This window comes from Eretmochelys imbricata, chromosome 24 (genome assembly GCF_965152235.1).
Source record: "Eretmochelys imbricata isolate rEreImb1 chromosome 24, rEreImb1.hap1, whole genome shotgun sequence".
NCBI classification, from domain to species: Eukaryota; Metazoa; Chordata; order Testudines; family Cheloniidae; genus Eretmochelys; species Eretmochelys imbricata.
Genome location: NC_135595.1, coordinates 21,243,199 through 21,258,691, shown reverse-complemented (window position 1 = coordinate 21,258,691; position 15,493 = coordinate 21,243,199). Strand labels below are relative to the sequence as shown.

At 60.7% G+C, this 15,493-nt stretch overlaps 1 protein-coding gene across 1 annotated transcript in view; it reads left to right on the top strand.

The window, feature by feature from the left end:
* BCAM (basal cell adhesion molecule (Lutheran blood group)) overlaps positions 1 to 15,239 on the top strand; it is a 31,755-nt gene extending 16,516 nt beyond the window's left edge. The window contains exons 4-16 of the mRNA XM_077840931.1: positions 189 to 259; positions 514 to 610; positions 893 to 1,075; positions 8,791 to 8,915; positions 9,186 to 9,342; positions 9,926 to 10,041; positions 10,438 to 10,579; positions 11,606 to 11,733; positions 12,900 to 13,038; positions 13,237 to 13,275; positions 13,429 to 13,449; positions 14,694 to 14,841; positions 15,092 to 15,239. Of these exons, the coding sequence (XP_077697057.1) occupies positions 189 to 259; positions 514 to 610; positions 893 to 1,075; positions 8,791 to 8,915; positions 9,186 to 9,342; positions 9,926 to 10,041; positions 10,438 to 10,579; positions 11,606 to 11,733; positions 12,900 to 13,038; positions 13,237 to 13,275; positions 13,429 to 13,449; positions 14,694 to 14,841; positions 15,092 to 15,239 (1,514 nt within the window). The remainder of the gene's footprint in view (positions 1 to 188; positions 260 to 513; positions 611 to 892; positions 1,076 to 8,790; positions 8,916 to 9,185; positions 9,343 to 9,925; positions 10,042 to 10,437; positions 10,580 to 11,605; positions 11,734 to 12,899; positions 13,039 to 13,236; positions 13,276 to 13,428; positions 13,450 to 14,693; positions 14,842 to 15,091) is intronic.
* The last annotated feature ends 254 nt before the right edge of the window (positions 15,240 to 15,493 follow it).

Genomic DNA, 15,493 nt, shown 5'->3' with positions numbered 1-15,493 from the left:
GCTTGTGACCTCCTGCAGCCCCAGCTGCTCGTGCCTCTGTGAGGCAGGAGTTGACTGACCCTTGCCCTGCAGACCCCTCCCCGGCGGGGTTCTCTGTCACTGCCCCCCCCAACCCCGGCACTCTGGGCCTGGCCGGGCCTGGCCTGGTTCGGTTCGGTTTTCACGCTTGCTTGCTCTCCTCCCTGCAGAACCGCCCGAGCCCCCAGCGCTCACCGCTAACCCCGGGATCCTGTCCGTGATGGAGCGGTCGGCATCAGAGGTGAGGTGACCCAGGGGCAGGGAGGCACTAAGCTGTGGGAGTGGGGGCCTTTCCCTGGGTGGGGGTCGGGTCCCATAGTTCATTAGGGTCACTCAGACCCAGCACTCTGGAACTGGGGTGCCCAGCCCCTGGCACCTCCCTCTGACCAAGGGGTCCCTGCACTGCGTGAGGGGGGAGGGGACATCTATGTCGGGGGTTGGGGGGATGGGTAAGGGGGGGCTGTGCTGGGAGTGATGTCGTGTGCCTGTGCCCAGATTGCCACCTGCAGCAGCCGGAACGCCAATCCCGCCCCCACCATCAGCTGGTTCAAGGATGGGGCCCGCCTGGAAGCCCCCACTGAACGCAATGACGGTAACAGAGACAACGCCCCCTCCCCACACCTGCGCTGCTGCTGGGCCCCTCCAGTTCCCCTGCCTGACTGCCAGGACCCCCCGGCCTGCCCCTCGCCCACTTCCCCAACAGCGTGTTCCCCGACCTCCTACTGGTGGTGCCCCCTGCACTCCCCGCTGCCCCCCTGCCCTGACCTCTGTGCTCTCCCCCACAATGACCCCTGTGTCCTCGTCGTCCCCTCCCCCTGCGCTGACCCCTGTGTCCTCGTCCCCCCGGGTGCTGACCCCCCTGCTCTTCCGCCAGACCTTTATGTGGTGTCTCGCTCTGTGAAGGAGGCCTCAGGGCTGCAGTCTGTGTCCAGCACCCTCTATCTGCGCCCCAGCAAGGCCGATAAGGATGCCCAGTTCCAGTGCCTGGTCCAGTATCCACTGCCCCGGGGGCAGGTGGGCAACACCACCTCAGAGCGCTTCAGCCTCATGCTGCACTGTGAGTAACCCTCGAACCCCCGGGACACTGGCAGTACGAGTGTGCCGGCACAGGTATGGCATATGCACGAGGATGCTAGCCTTGCACAAGTGTGTGTGTGTGCATGCGCGGGACACTAGGCTTGCATCGGCACTGAGCCTGACACACGCACCAAGACTGGAAACCTCCCCCTGCCTTGCACAGACACGTGCAGGGGGACTGACCTTGCACACGCTTGTGCGCAGTAGCACCAGTTCAGCCAGTACTGTCTGTGAGACATTCAGCCTGATACAGTGCTGTGAATTCAGCCCTGGCCTGCATCCCCTCACAGGCATGCCATTGGTTCTTACTGGTGTATGTGCATGATGGGGCTCTTGTGCAAAAGCATCTTGCAACTGCTGCACAGAAACAGGGGAATAATTTAAGAACACCTTACGTGATGCCCAAAAACCACAATTCCACAACTGAGGAAGAAAACTGTGCTGGTTAAAAAACCAACCTTGTTTAGAAGGGAAGTGAAAGGCAACTACAAAGTGTGTGTGTGTGTGTGTATATGTGTGTGTGTGTGTATATATATATATATGGAAGAAAGGGGAAGTTGATAGGAATGAATATAAATCAGAAGTTAGGAATTGTAGAAAATTGATAAGGGAAGCAAAAGGATGCTAGGCGCCATCTATGGCCAGCAGAGTTAAGGACAATTATGAGCTTTAAAAAATGTATTAGGAACAAAACTAATCCTGATAATGGTATTGGTCTATTATTATACAGCTATGGTAGAATTATCACTAATAAGGCAGAAAACGCAGAAGTGCTCAGTAGATATTTCTGCTCTGTATTTGGGGATAAAACTGATTATATCTTATCACATGGTAATAACATTCTTTCCATTCCACTAGTATCTCTGAAGGATGTTAAACAAAAGCTACTAAGGTTAGACCTTTTAAGTCAGCAGAACCAGATAAGTCTTATCCCAGAGGTTAAAGGAGCTGGCTGTTAATGTTGATTTTCAGGAAGTCTGGAGCCCTGGGGAAGTTCCAAAAGACTGGAAGAAAAAAAAAGGTGATGCCAGTTTTTAAGGGGGTAAAACAGGGTGATCCAGGTAATTATAGGCAGGTCAGCCTGAGCTGGGCCTGGGCAAGGTAACAGAGTGGCCGATAGAGGCCTCAACTAAGAAGGAATTAAAGAAGGGTGATGTAGTTAATATGAATCATCAGGGGTCTAAGGAATATAGATCCTGTCAAGCTAACTTGGTAGCTGTTTTTGATGAGATGACAAGTTTGATTGCTCAAGATAACAGTATTGACATGGCCGACAGACTTCTGTAAGGGTTTTGGCTTGGTACCACAGGACGTTCTGATTAAAAATCTAGAAAGATAGAAAATGAACATAGCGCACAGTAGCTGGATTAAAAACTGACTAACTGATTGATCTCAAAACGTAACTAAACAGGGAATTGTCCTCGAGCTGGTGGTTTTCCAGTGAGGCCTGCAGAGGTCTGTTCTTGGCCCTGCGCTTTTCACAATTTTATCCGTGACCTGGAAGAAAACAAAATCCTGCCAGATAAAGTTTGCTGATAACACAAAAATTGGGGGAGTGGTAAATACTGAAGAGGACGGGCCACTGAGTTAGAGAAATCTGGCTCACTCGGTAAGCTGGGCATCAACACACAATATGCATTTAACTATGGCAAAATGTCAATCACACATCTGGGAATCTCGGCCACCCTTACGGGAGGGTGCTGGGAAGCAACGACTCTGGAAAAGATTTGGGGGGGGGGGCAGATAAGCAACTGAATGCGAGCTCCTGGCGCGAAGCTGAGGCCGAAAGAGCTCCTGCGATCCTGGAGGTGTAAATGGGGGAACTGCCAGTAGGAGCAGACAGGCTATTTTCCATCTGGATTTAGCATGGGCATGACTGCTGCTGGAATCCTGGGTCCAGGAGGATGTTGGTCGATTGGAGGGGGTCAGAGAAGAGCCAGAGAATGATGAAAGCGTCAGAAAACTTGCCTTGTAGTGATTGCCTCAGAACTCAGGGCCATTTAGTCTCACAGAGAGAAGGTGAAGGGGTGACGTGATCCCAGTCCAAGTCTCTACCTGGGGAACAGATGTTTGCTAGCAGGCTCCTTAGTTGGGCAAGGGAAGGTCTGACATGCCCCAGCGGCTGGACAAATGCAGACAGAAATTTGCAGAGTTCAGGATTGAACAACCTACCAGGGGCCGTGGTGGATTCTCTGTCAGAGCTGTTTCCAGGGAGATAAGCCACAGGAACTCTCACCGAGTCCCCAGGCGATGCTCTGGAACTACTCCCTACAAAGCCAGGCAAGACTCTGGGGGAGCCTCCTCTCTGGGAGCAACCTGTCTGCAGGGCAAGAAGCTCACACGGCTTTGACCTTCCTGGGTCTGACCTCGGAGCATTCAACATCCCCTTCCACACTGTGCTCTTCCCACAGCGAGTCCGCCAAGGCAGGGTCCTGGAGAAGACAGAGGGTCCTGCACCCCAACTTCTCAGTCAGATGTGTCTCTCAGCCAGCATAAAATAGAAGGTTTATTAGACGACAGGAACATGGTCTGACACAGAGCTTGTAGATACAGAGAACAGGACACTTCAGTCAAGTCCATCTTGGGGCCAAGGAGGCCAGAGCCCCATCTGGGCCCCCCTCCATTTCCCCAGCCAGCTCCAAACTGAAACTCTCCAGCCCCTCCTCTGGCCTTTGTCTCTTTCCTGGGCCAGGAGGCCACCTGATCTTTGTTCTCCAACACCTTCAGTTGGCACCTTGCAGAGGAGGGGCCCAAGCCATCAGTTGCCAGGAGACAGGGTGTGGGTCATTCTCTGTGCAGACAGCATCACACTGGCCCTCTAGGGCTCTGCAACAATCACACACCCTTATCCCACCACCTAGATACTTAAATGCATAGGAGAAACTGAGGCACTCACACAGTATTCAGAGAAAACATTATGAACATTCCCACTTCGTGACATCTCTCCCCACTTCAAGACCAAACTGAGCGAGGTCACTTTAGCCATTGACGTGGGGAAGTCGAACCCACCAACGTTCCCATGGATGCCCCAGCATCTCTCCCATTCCTTGGTGGGAGTTACACCAGGGCCTTCCAGTTTCACGCTCTCCCTTAGGTCGGATGTGCTTGATGGCACTCGCAGGCTGCATGTGGGAAAGTTTATGCGGCCCGTGCCTCTCTTGGTTAAGAGCCCCCATCTTGACCTTGGCTTTGGCCGGCTCTGGGCTTGGGCAGCCGCTCCCCACCTTGTGGCCCAGGTACGACACCTCTGCCATCCCCACCTTACGCCTTCCAGCTGTTACCGTCAGTTCTGCCTCCTTGGGGTGACCCAGCCCCCTCTTCACCTGGAACACGTGTTCTTCCCAGGTCTGGCTAAAGACACGCATGTCATCAGTGGACGCCAGGGCCAAGTTCTCCATCCCCCTCAGTAGCCGATCCACCCGGCGCTGGGGGCGACCGACGCCCCCTCGAGGTCGAAAGGCAGGACCAGGAACTCAGAGAGCCCCAAAGGGCTGGTGAAGGCAGATTTCAACCTGGCATCTGGGTCCAAAGGCACCTGCCAGTCGCCCTTGGTGAGATCCCTAGTAGAGAGGTAATGAGCCCCCCCCCCCCCCGGCTTGTCTAGAATCTCATCAGGCTTAGGCATGGGGTAGGCAGGGCCACCCAGAGGACTCAGGGTGCCTGGGATCTTCGGTGGTGGGGGTCCTTCCACTCTGGATCTTCAGGGCACTTGGCCGAAGACATGGAGCGGAAGGACCCCGCCACCGAATTGCCACCAAAGACCCGGAGTGGAAGAAGTGGCAGTGGGTCTTCGGGGGCGGGTCCTTCACTCCGGGTGTGTTCGGCGGCATTGAAGAACCCGCTGCTGAAGTGCAGCTGAAAACTCTCCTGGGGGCCCCTGAAAACTCTCCTGGGAGCCCCTGCGGGGCCCAGGGCAAATTGCCCCACTTCCCCCCTCCCCCTCCCCCCCCCCGGCGGCCCTGGGGGTAGGCATCAGACACCGTGATGGCATTAAGCTTCTGATAGTCCCCACAGAACCAGATTGACCCGTCTTCCTTGGGGAACAACCCCATGGGTGAGGCCCATGGGCTGTTGAATGGCTGGATCACCTCTAAAGCCAGCATGTCCTTGACCTCTCTCTCCAGGTTCTGGGCTGTTTTCCCAGTGACTCTGAACGGGGGACACCTGATGGGAGGATTGGCCCCCACCTCAGGGGAGAGATCCACCATGGGGGTCTTCCCTGTTCTCCTCCTGACTGTCCCTTTCCAGGTCCAGGGGTCCCCTCACTCTCCTCCCACACAGCAGCTCGAAAGGGAAGAACCCTGTGGATTCCTGGGGCATGTCCCCATACCATGGGTGGGGCAGGTCCTTGTCCCCATCCTGCGGATGCTGATTCATAGAAGTCCTCAGCATCAACCCCAGGGCCCCATAAACTCTCTCCACCAGCCCGTGGGATGGAGGGTGACCTGCAGAGGCCCGGGTGGGCTAGACCCCCCCCCCCCCCCATTTCTCCCACCAGCCCTGGAGCAGGGCTGACAGGACATTGGACCTCTGGTCTGTAAGGACCCCGCAGGGGACCCCCCTCTGCTGAAGATGGTCAGCAGCGCCTCTGCCCTGGGGCCTGCCTCGGTGGAGGACAGAGCCCCTGCCCCTGGGTAGCAGGTGGCGAAATCCATCACCCCCAGGACATATTTCTTCCCTGCCCAGGTCACCTTGCTGAGGGGCCCCGCTATGTCCAGAGCCCCCCTCTGGAAAGGTTCCTCTATGTTGGGCAGGGGTCTCAAGGGGGCTTCCCCCTTGTCCCAGCCTTCCCCCGCCTCTGGCTGGGGTCACAGGACCTGCCGTGCTTCCAGGCTGCATCCCAGACTCCGGGCCAGTCACGGTGCTGCCTGGGGCCTGGATCCCCTGGCGTCCCGAGAGAGGGACATCGTGGGCCAGGTACGACAGCCGGCGGCGACACTTCTGGGGCACCCCCAGCGGCCTCCTGATCCCCCGCAGTTCTACTTCCCCTGGGAGAGCCCCTTCCCGGTACAGGAATCCCTTCTCCCACGGGAATCTGTCCCTGTAGCCCTCCTCACAGGGGTTTGCAGCCTGTGGCCAGCAAGTCCCCTCAGCCCCTCCAAGGAGGGATCCTTCTGTGGCTCGGTCTGGAATTGAGCTGCTGGGGGTGGGAGTGGGACCTGCTCCCTCTCGCGGGCTGGGCCTGGGGTCACAGCCCCACTGAGCCCTGTCCCTGGTCGCTCCCTCCTTGCCGTGGGATCACTTCCCAGCAGTGCCTCTGGTCATGGCAAACCTGGTGGGCAGCCGTCCTGCCCTGCCTGTGGGTCCCCCCATTCAGCTGGGGTCTCAGCTCCTCCCTTGCTCAGCGCTGGCCTTGCTGTCCCAGTGGGAGCAGACAGCGAGCTTGCTGCTCTCCTTACAGCATCAGAGCCAGCGGGAGCCCCCTCTCCGGTGTGTAAGGGGGCGGGGAACATCTTGCCCATATGCTCAGGGTTTAGCTGATTGCCATATTTGGGGTCGGGAAGGAATTTTCCTCCAGGGCAGATTGGAAGAGGCCCTGGGGGTTTTTTGCCTTCCTCTGTAGCATGGGGCACAGGTCACTTCCTGGAGGATTCTCTGCTCCTTGAAGGCTTTAAACCACGATTTGAGGACTTCAATAGCTCAGACATAGGTGAGGTTTTTCACAGGAGTGGGTGGGTGAGATTCTGTGGCCTGCGTTGTGCAGGAGGTCAGACTAGATGATCATAATGGTCCCTTCTGACGTTAGTATCTATGAATCTCTCTGTCCCACCCAGCCCCAGAGGTCTGGTTACAGGCAGGCAGGTAACCTGAGCCTAGCAGCTCCTCCCCCCTGCCAGCCAGGTCATCTGTATTTTCACTGGTTTCAGAGTAACAGCCGGGTTAGTCTGTATTCGCAAAAAGAAAAGGAGTACTTGTGGCACCTTAGAGACTAACCAATTTATTTGAGCTTTCGTGAGCTACAGCTCTCTTCATCGGATGCATCACTGACCATTTCCCTCTCCGCCGATTGGTTCCCTGGATTCAAATTCAAACCCTCGGCCATTACAGGAGCAGGGCCTGGATCTGCTCCCAAAGAGAGACAGTCACCCCCCAACAGGGTCTCGCAGCTGGTATCCTGGAGAACCCCAACGACCAGCCAGCCCCACCCGTCCTGGGTCTGCACAGGGATCTGGGCCATAGGCAGGGCGAGGGGCTTCATCCCTGGGACCCTCACACGGCCCCTCATCATCTGGTGAGGCTGCACCATCCGGGGCCTGACAACAGTTTGCTGTGTCCCAGGGTCTCGCCACCCCAGGAATGTCTCCCCATTGACATCTCCCATCCATCTCCGATCCCCAGATGGGGAACACGATCGTGAAGACCCCCGTCTGGTTGGGGACAGGACTCTCAGGGATGCCTGGCTCCCACTCCAGCTGCTCCCAGATCCTGCTATAGCCCCATTTGGGGTCAGGAATCTGCTCCTTAGAGCGGTCATCCTCCTCCAGCTGCACGGTTAACTGCTTTGGTGAACTATCCAATGCGCGACCCTCTCTTTCTGCACAGGGTTACAACGTCCTTCTTAAGGAGATGGTGACAGGCCATCACTCTGCTCTTCAGCTGTAGGTTTTTTTGCCTCCCCAAGCGGAGTACTGCCAAAACCAAAAAAAAAAAAGGGAGGGGTGGGGGGGACCAGAGTGCCACCCCTTGAAAAGAGCTGCCCTAAGCACGTGCTTGGTTTGTGGGTGCCTAGAGCCGGCCCTGGCTGGACGCTCGGTCCACGGGGTGCAGTCGATTCCACCGCTGCCACCAGTTGTCACAGAGTCACTGGGCAATGCTCTGGAACTGCTCCAAAGTACTCCTCTCTGGGAGCAGCTTGTCTCCAGGACAAGAAGCTCACGCAGCTTCCACCTTCCTGGGTTTGACCTTGGAGCATTCAGCATCCTCTGCCCCACCATGCGCTTCCCACAGCGAGTCTGCCCAGGCGGGGTCCTGGGGAAGCCAGAGGGTCCTGCCCCCCAACTTCGCAGTCAGATGTGACTCTCAGCCAGCCAGGAAAACAGAAGGTTTATTAGACGACAGGAACATGGTCTGACACAGAGCTTGTAGGTACAGAAAACAGGACCCCTCAGTCAGGTCCATCTTGGGGGGCAGGGAGCCCAGACTCTGGTTCTGGGCTTCCCCCCTTTTCCCTCCCAGTTCTAAACTGAAACTCTCCAGCCCCTCCTCTGGCCTTTGTCTCTTTCCCGGGCCAGGAGGCCACCTGATCTCTTTGTTCTCCAGCCCCTTCACTTGGCACCTTTGCAGAGGAGGGGCCCAAGCCATCAGTTGCCAGGAGACAGGGTGTCGGCCATTCTCTGTGCAGAAAGCATCACACTGGCCCACTAAAGCTCTACAACAATCACACCCCCTTATCCCACCACCTAAATACTTAAGAACTACATGGGGAAACTGAGGCACCCACACAGTATTCAAAGAAAACATTAAGAACAGTCCCACTTCGTCACAGGAATGATTTGGGGCAGGTCTCTGGCCCGCACTATGCTGGGGGCCAGACCAGATGGTCACAGTGGCCCCTTCTGGCCTTGGGGTGTGTGAACTAGGCAATTGTATGCACAGAGACCCTCAGTCACACACTTGCACTCCTGGTGCTGCTCCGTAACCTCCCCCCATGCTGGGGTAGGGGTGTTAACTCATGACCTTTGACCCCACCCCCAGATTTCACGGAGAACGTGGAGTTCACGCTGGAGTCTCCCGTGGTGATCAAGGAGGGGGACGACGTGAGGCTGCGGTGCCAGGGGGATGGGCAGCCTGAGCCGGAGTACATCTTCTACCGAGTGCAGGTATTGGTGGGGATACCGGGCTTGGGATGGGGGGATACCGGGCAGCCCAGGCCCCAGGCGTGGGAGATCCCGGGTTTCCCTGGGCACCTGAGCCCTGTGGGGGTGGAGGAGGTGCCCGGGCACCGTGGGGCTGAACTCTGTGGGAGAAGGAGGGGGTTCCCGGGCCCCATGGGGCTGAGCCCTGTGGGGGTGGAGGAGGTGCCCGGGCCCCGTGGGGCTGAGCCCGGGGAGGGATACTGGGCTGCCCTGAACACCTCCCCATCCCCCCAGGCCTCCCAGGCCGTGGAACTGGCCACCAAGCAGGACGGGGTCCTGACCCTGCCCAGCGTTTCCAGGGCCAACAGCGGGACCTACCGGTGCCAGGTGCTGGACTTCGACAGCCCGCCCGAGGTGCAGCTGGAGAAGGAGGTGATCATCCATGTCAACTGTGAGTGCCCCAGGGGCTGCTGGGAGATACGCCATCCCCCCCCACCCATGTCAACTGTGAGTGCCCCAGGGGCTGCTGGGAGATACGCCATTCCCCCCCCCCCACGTCAACTGTGAGTGCCCCAGGGGCTGCTGGGAGATATGCCATTCCCCCCCCCCAGTCAAATGTGCGTGCCCCAGAGGCTGCTGGGAAATATGCCATCACCCCCCCCCCACACACACATCCACTGTGAGTGCCCCACGGGCTGCTGGGAGATACACCATTCCCCCCCGCCCCCCATCAAATGTGTGTGCCCCAGAGGCTGCTGGGAAATATGCCATCACCCCCCACACACACATCCACTGTGAGTGCCCCAGGGGCTGCTGGGAGATACAATTGAAGTGGGGGAGGGGTGGCATGAGTGCCCCAGGACGTGTTGGGGGAGGGGTGGGGGGGAGTGCCCCAGGGTGGAGAGGGGAGGGGTGGCATAAATGCCTCAGGGAGCTGGCTTGGGATGCTCACACCGGGAAGGGAGGGGGTATGTTTTGAGGAACTTCTGCATTACAGCTTAGCCCATCCCTGCCCCTCTCTCCCCCCACAACAGACCTGGACCCCCTGACCCTGCACCCAGGCAGACGAGTGACAGTACCCCTGGGTGGAGATGTCACACTCACCTGCTCCGGCCAGGGCTCCCAGCCCCCCAAACTGGTGTGGAGGAAGGTGAGATCCACCGGGGCTTGACTAGGTATCGGCAGGCCCTGCAGGGGGGCCTGTTTATACAAGGACCCTCCCCCAGCGCTTAGATGCAGCCACCTCTGGGGTGGGGTGCAGGGGCTGTTTATATAGGGATCCCTCGCTTGGCACTAAGATGCAGCCGCTCTGGGGTGAAATGAGGCAGAAATCTCACAAACCGTGATTTTTCAAGGACATCTGGGTAATAGCTGATTCTGGGGAACCTGCTCCTACTGAACCCCCATCCCACGCCCTGCAGCATAGCCCCCCCAGTACCACGTGGGGGCATTGGGGCCAGCGCTGACGGCCAGGGCAGAGCACCCCCTACTGAGCCCCCACCCTGCTCCTTGCAGCACAGTGCCCCGGCGTCCTCTCTCATTGCAGGGCAAGGAGCGAGTGGCTCATGGTGACACCCACATCCTGCACTCGGTCTCGTACCACATGGCCGGCACTTACACCTGCGAGGCCTCTGTGCCCAGCGTCCCGGGGCTGCAGCGGGACCAGACCATCCAGGTTACCGTGGAAGGTACGGAGCTCCCTCCCGGTGCACAGACGTGGGGCGTGCCCCCCAGCTGGGACAGGGCATGGGGTGGCAGATCAATGTCGAATTCCCAAGGCCGCGTCTCCAGCAGAGCAGCTAGCCCCACGTCTCTCTCTGGGCAGAGCCCCCAGGGTAGGTGCAGCGTAAGGCTGACGGCAGAGCCGCACCACCTCCCACAAGGACGTTAGCGATGCTGTGTCTACACCAGAGGATGGGGGCCTTTGCCAGCAAAGCCGTGCGCGAAGGAGCTGGATTTTTCACACCCCTGACGGATGGGATGGGGCCCAGGGGGTGCGAGCATCAGAGCACACATAGAGGCTCGCCTGGTACCGTCGAGCGTTGGCAGAGCCCGTGTGGGCAGGAGCGTCAGACCGAGAATCCACCCTCCAGACACGCGCTCCAGCATCTCCGCTGCCTCCGTGTGGACCCCGAGTCTCCATGTCCAGCCATGGAGCATTGTGGGTGCAGACTCGTCCATTCAGACCCGTCAGTTCTAGCCCCTCCTCGCCCCCGGCCTGCCCTGCTGGGCCAGACGAAGCTGGTTGTCCTGTATCCCCACAGGGGGTGGCAGGGCAGAGGTGGTGGACAGGCCCTGGCTCAGAACCATACCACAGGGGGCTGTGCCTGGGGAGTCCTGGAGTGGCCGGGTGCCGTGACGGGGAGTGTTCCAGGCTCAGGGGGCGCAGGGTCCTGGGGTGTCCCTTTCTGGGGCAGGGGCCAGTGATACCCAGGAAGAGGGTCAGGGTGGGGCCTTGGTGTCCGGGAACCTGGGGATGCAGGGTGGGGCTCCCTGGGGTCAGGAGCTGAGGTAGGGGGACACCTGGTGGCAGCATGGGAGGGGGTCCATGCCAGGGCAGCTGGGGACTGGTACCCAGGGAGGAGCAGTGGCAGGGGAGCTGGGGGCGTGTCTCTGGGGCCAGCTGGGGGTCCCTGGGTGCAGGGAGCTGGGGAGGCAGAGTCGACATGGGGCCCAGGGGGTGTCTACGTCTCTGACTTTTACCCTTCCCCCAGGGAAGCCGGAGATGGAGGAGCGCCCGACCCGGCACCAGCTCCTGGCCGAGGGGCAGCGCATCCAGCTGACCTGCTCCGCTCTGGGGCACCCTGAGCCGGAGCTCAGCTGGAGTCTGCCGGGGGTGAAGGTGAGGGGGCAGGGGGAGGGGACCTGGTGCAGCGGTGCGGGGAGGTTCAGGGGGGCTGGTATCTAGGGAGGGCAGAGTTGGATGTGGCAGAGGTGTGTCTCAGGGTGGTGGGGAGGGGGTGGGGGCACAGGATGGGGAAATCCCTGTAGAGAAGCCCCCTCTCGCATGCCCCCACTGCACCTCCGCCCCCAGCCTGGGCTGCTCCCCGCCCTGGCAGGGAGCTCCTCTCTCCCCCCAAGGCCCAGCTGCTCCAGTGACAGCTGCATGGTCGGCAACTTCAGAGGAGTCAGGCATTCGTGACTGAGCTGGGCCTGGGAACCGGGGGGGCAGCACTGGGTGGCCACATGGGGGTCATGATCTTCCCCCGCACCCCCAGGACCCGGCTCTCACTGCGGCAGGGCAGCTCCCCCACGCCCCGCTGGCTCTGCAGAGCCCTTGTGAAGCGGGTCTCGGCCTGGCGGCTGCAGGGGAAAACATTTTGTAGTGTGAGCCCTTGTGCAGAGGGCACGTGTGGGGTGACGCCCCCTGTGCTGGGAGGCAGCACGGTTCAAGTCCCCCCGGCCATACGTGCTGGAGGCTGGGACTCGATTTGCTGCTCCGTCCCAGTGTGATTGCCCTTGACACCTCCCCCCCCGAACAGCCAGACAGGGCGGCAGGGCAGGAACAGCCCCAAAGGGGAGGGGCACTTGGGGGGCAGAGCAGTTGCGGGAGGCGCATAGAGCTGGGGGGCAGCAGGGAGGATCTGGGCCCCATGGTGCTGGGATGTGTACCTGCCCCCAGGAGGTGTGTCTACACAGCACGCAGCCTGGGCTGTGACTCAGGTTTGAGCCCAAGCCCCTGCTTCTCTCCACACAGCCTGGTCTGACTCGGGTCAGCGAGTGCTTGGGACCCAGGTCCTGAGACCCTGCTAGGAGTGGGAGAGCGCCCCCGTCGCAGGCTGTGAGGGTCCAAACCCTGTAGTGTGGACGCAGGTTACACTGCAGCCCCGAGGCAGAAGGGCTGGGCAGCTGTGACGCTCGGGACGTTGAAATAGCGAGTCCACAAGCCCGGTGCCAGCGAGCAGCGCAGACACCCCCAGAGTGGCAGGGTCCCCAGAGTGGCAGGGTCCCCACAGGGCCACGTCCAGAGCTGGGAGAGGGTCCCTTACCCCTCGTGTCCCCACTCAGCCGGTGGTGAGCAGCACGGGGAGCCGAGTGACGAGCGAGGTGATGGTGGAGGTGACGGCGGCACTGGCCAAGTCTGGGATCTGGTGCCGGGCCAGGAACCGGTTTGGGGAGGCCACGCAGCACTTCATCCTGGAGATCGGTGAGTGGGGGGTGGGATCGGGGCTGCGGGGGGAGACCTGGGGAGGTGAGTGGGGGCAGGTAGCTGGGGGGACAGGGATGGTCAGGGTGGGGTCGGGAAGGGGTAGTAGGGAAACAGAGCAGGAGGTAATTGGGAGGTGGGGGGGCATCTCTCCATCTGGGCACTGACCTGTGTGTCTGTCTTTCCCTCCCGTGGCAGAACCCCCAGCAGCTACCCCCTCCTCTCCCCCCCCAGCAGGTGAGTGCCCCTTTCCCATGGGGCTGGGTGGGGGGGTGATGCCTGGAGCAGCTGTGCCCCCCAGGCAGTGACTGGCACCAGTGCTGGAGCCCCAGGGGGCTCTGGGGGTCGTGCCCCCACTAACCTCCTTCTCCCTCTTGTTCATGCTGCCAGGGGACCCCGTGCTCCGGACAGGTGGGTGTTGGCGGGATGCGGGTGGGGGATTAACCCTATTGGGTGCCAAGCCCAGAACTGCCCAGGTGGGCGTGGGGGTCTCGGAGCCCTGAGGGGGGGAGAGAATGCATAGGGGGCTCTAGATGGTTTAGTCCATGGTGTGCACTGGGTGTCCTGTTCCGTCTCCGTCACCCCCCTCCAGCTGGGGCACTTGGCGCCTTGCTCCTTCCCCAGGAACAGAGTCCAAACAAAACCCCAAAGTCGTGGGGCCCGAGGACCAGGTCTGTGACCCCGATCTGGGATCATCAGCTTCCGTCCCTTTATTCCCAAGGCTTCCACCGTCCTCACGCCCGTGGTCAGGAGCCCCAGGCCCTCTCGGCGCTTGTGTTCCAGCCACAGCCTGTCAGGTCCCCCTGCGGCTCCTACCTTGGCCCGGTCCCAGCGTCCGTCGCAGCCTGCGCTCTCCTGGCCTCTCTCGGGGTCAGCCGCACATGGGGCTGCCTGGACCCTTCAGCCCCCTGCTCACTGCCTTCAGACCTTCCTGCTATAGGAACCTCCTTGGCCTGCTTCTCCCCAGCTGGGTCTGATCCGTAGTCACACGTCTCCCTCCTGATGTCAGAATGGGCTAATTAGGCTCCCCTGTCATTGCCAGTTTGGAGTTAGACACCCCATCGCAGGGACCCAGGTGTCCAGGCTCACCCGCTTTCCCACAGTGGGGGGCTCTGAGCCCCAGGGAGCAGCAGTGGTTTGGGGGGGAACGTAGGGGACCCAGACGTCCGTGCTCACCACCCCTCTCTCCCCGCAGTGCGGGGCTCTGAGCCCCAGGGAGCAGCAGTGGTTTGGGGGGGAACGTAGGGGACCCAGACGTCCGTGCTCACCACCCCTCTCTCCCCGCAGTCGGGGGCTCTGAGCCCCAGGGAGCAGCAGTGGTTTGGGGGGGAACGTAGGGGACCCAGACGTCCGTGCTCACCACCCCTCTCTCCCCGCAGTGCGGGGCTCTGAGCCCCAGGGAGCAGCAGTGGTTTGGGGGGGAATGTAGGGGACCCAGACGTCCGTGCTCACCACCCCTCTCTCCCCGCAGTCGGGGGCTCTGAGCCCCAGGGAGCAGCAGTGGTTTGGGGGGGAACATAGGGGACCCAGACGTCCGTGCTCACCACCCCTCTCTCCCCGCAGTCGGGGACTCTGAGCCCCAGGGAGCAGCAGTGGTTTGGGGGGGAACGTAGGGGACCCAGACGTCCGTGCTCACCACCCCTCTCTCCCCGCAGTGGGGGGCTCTGAGCCCCAGGGAGGCAGCGGTGCTGCGGTTGTGGCTGTCGTGGTCTGTGTCCTGCTGCTCCTGCTCATCGTCGGCTTCTTCTACTGCATGCAGCGCCGGGGACATCTGTCCTGCGGGGCGGGGGAGAAGAGATCACTGTGAGTGACCCCTAATTCCCACAGCCCCCCCCAACCAGAACACCCCTCCCCCCTTGACTGAATGCAGCACCGGGGACACCTGCCCTGAGGCGGGGGAGAGATTGTCAAGAACCCCCCTCCCCCTCCCCCTGCCTGGGCCGGGTGGCAGAAATCCCTGTGTGAGCCCCCCCACGCCCACCCCCTCTGTTTCCCTTGTCCCCCGTCTGTCTGTCTGCTCCCCATGGCGCTCACTCCTCCCTCCATCCCGCAGGACACCCAAGGAGGGCGGCGCGGAGGACCCGGCTGTGGAGATGAAGACGGACAAACGGAACGAGCAGACGGGGCTGCTGAGCCCGAGTGGGGGCGGGGGCGATGGGGGCCACGAGGTGAGCCATGGGGCGCTGCTGGGGGCAGCATGAGATGAGACGGGTGGAGGGCCCTGGGTGGGCAGCGGGAGGGAATGGGAGGCCTGAAGTGAGGGGGCTGTGGCTTTGGAGATGGAGGGGAGGATGGGGGAGACCCTCCCTTGGGGGGTGGGGGTGGAGACCCTGGCAGAGTTGGAGGGACACTGTCCTCTAAGCCAGGGAGTCATGGCGGGAGCGGGGAGAAGGAGAGTGGGGCAGCAGCTGCTGCTTGGACCCTGGGTTGTCACCCGCTGGGGTGGGGTGGAGGC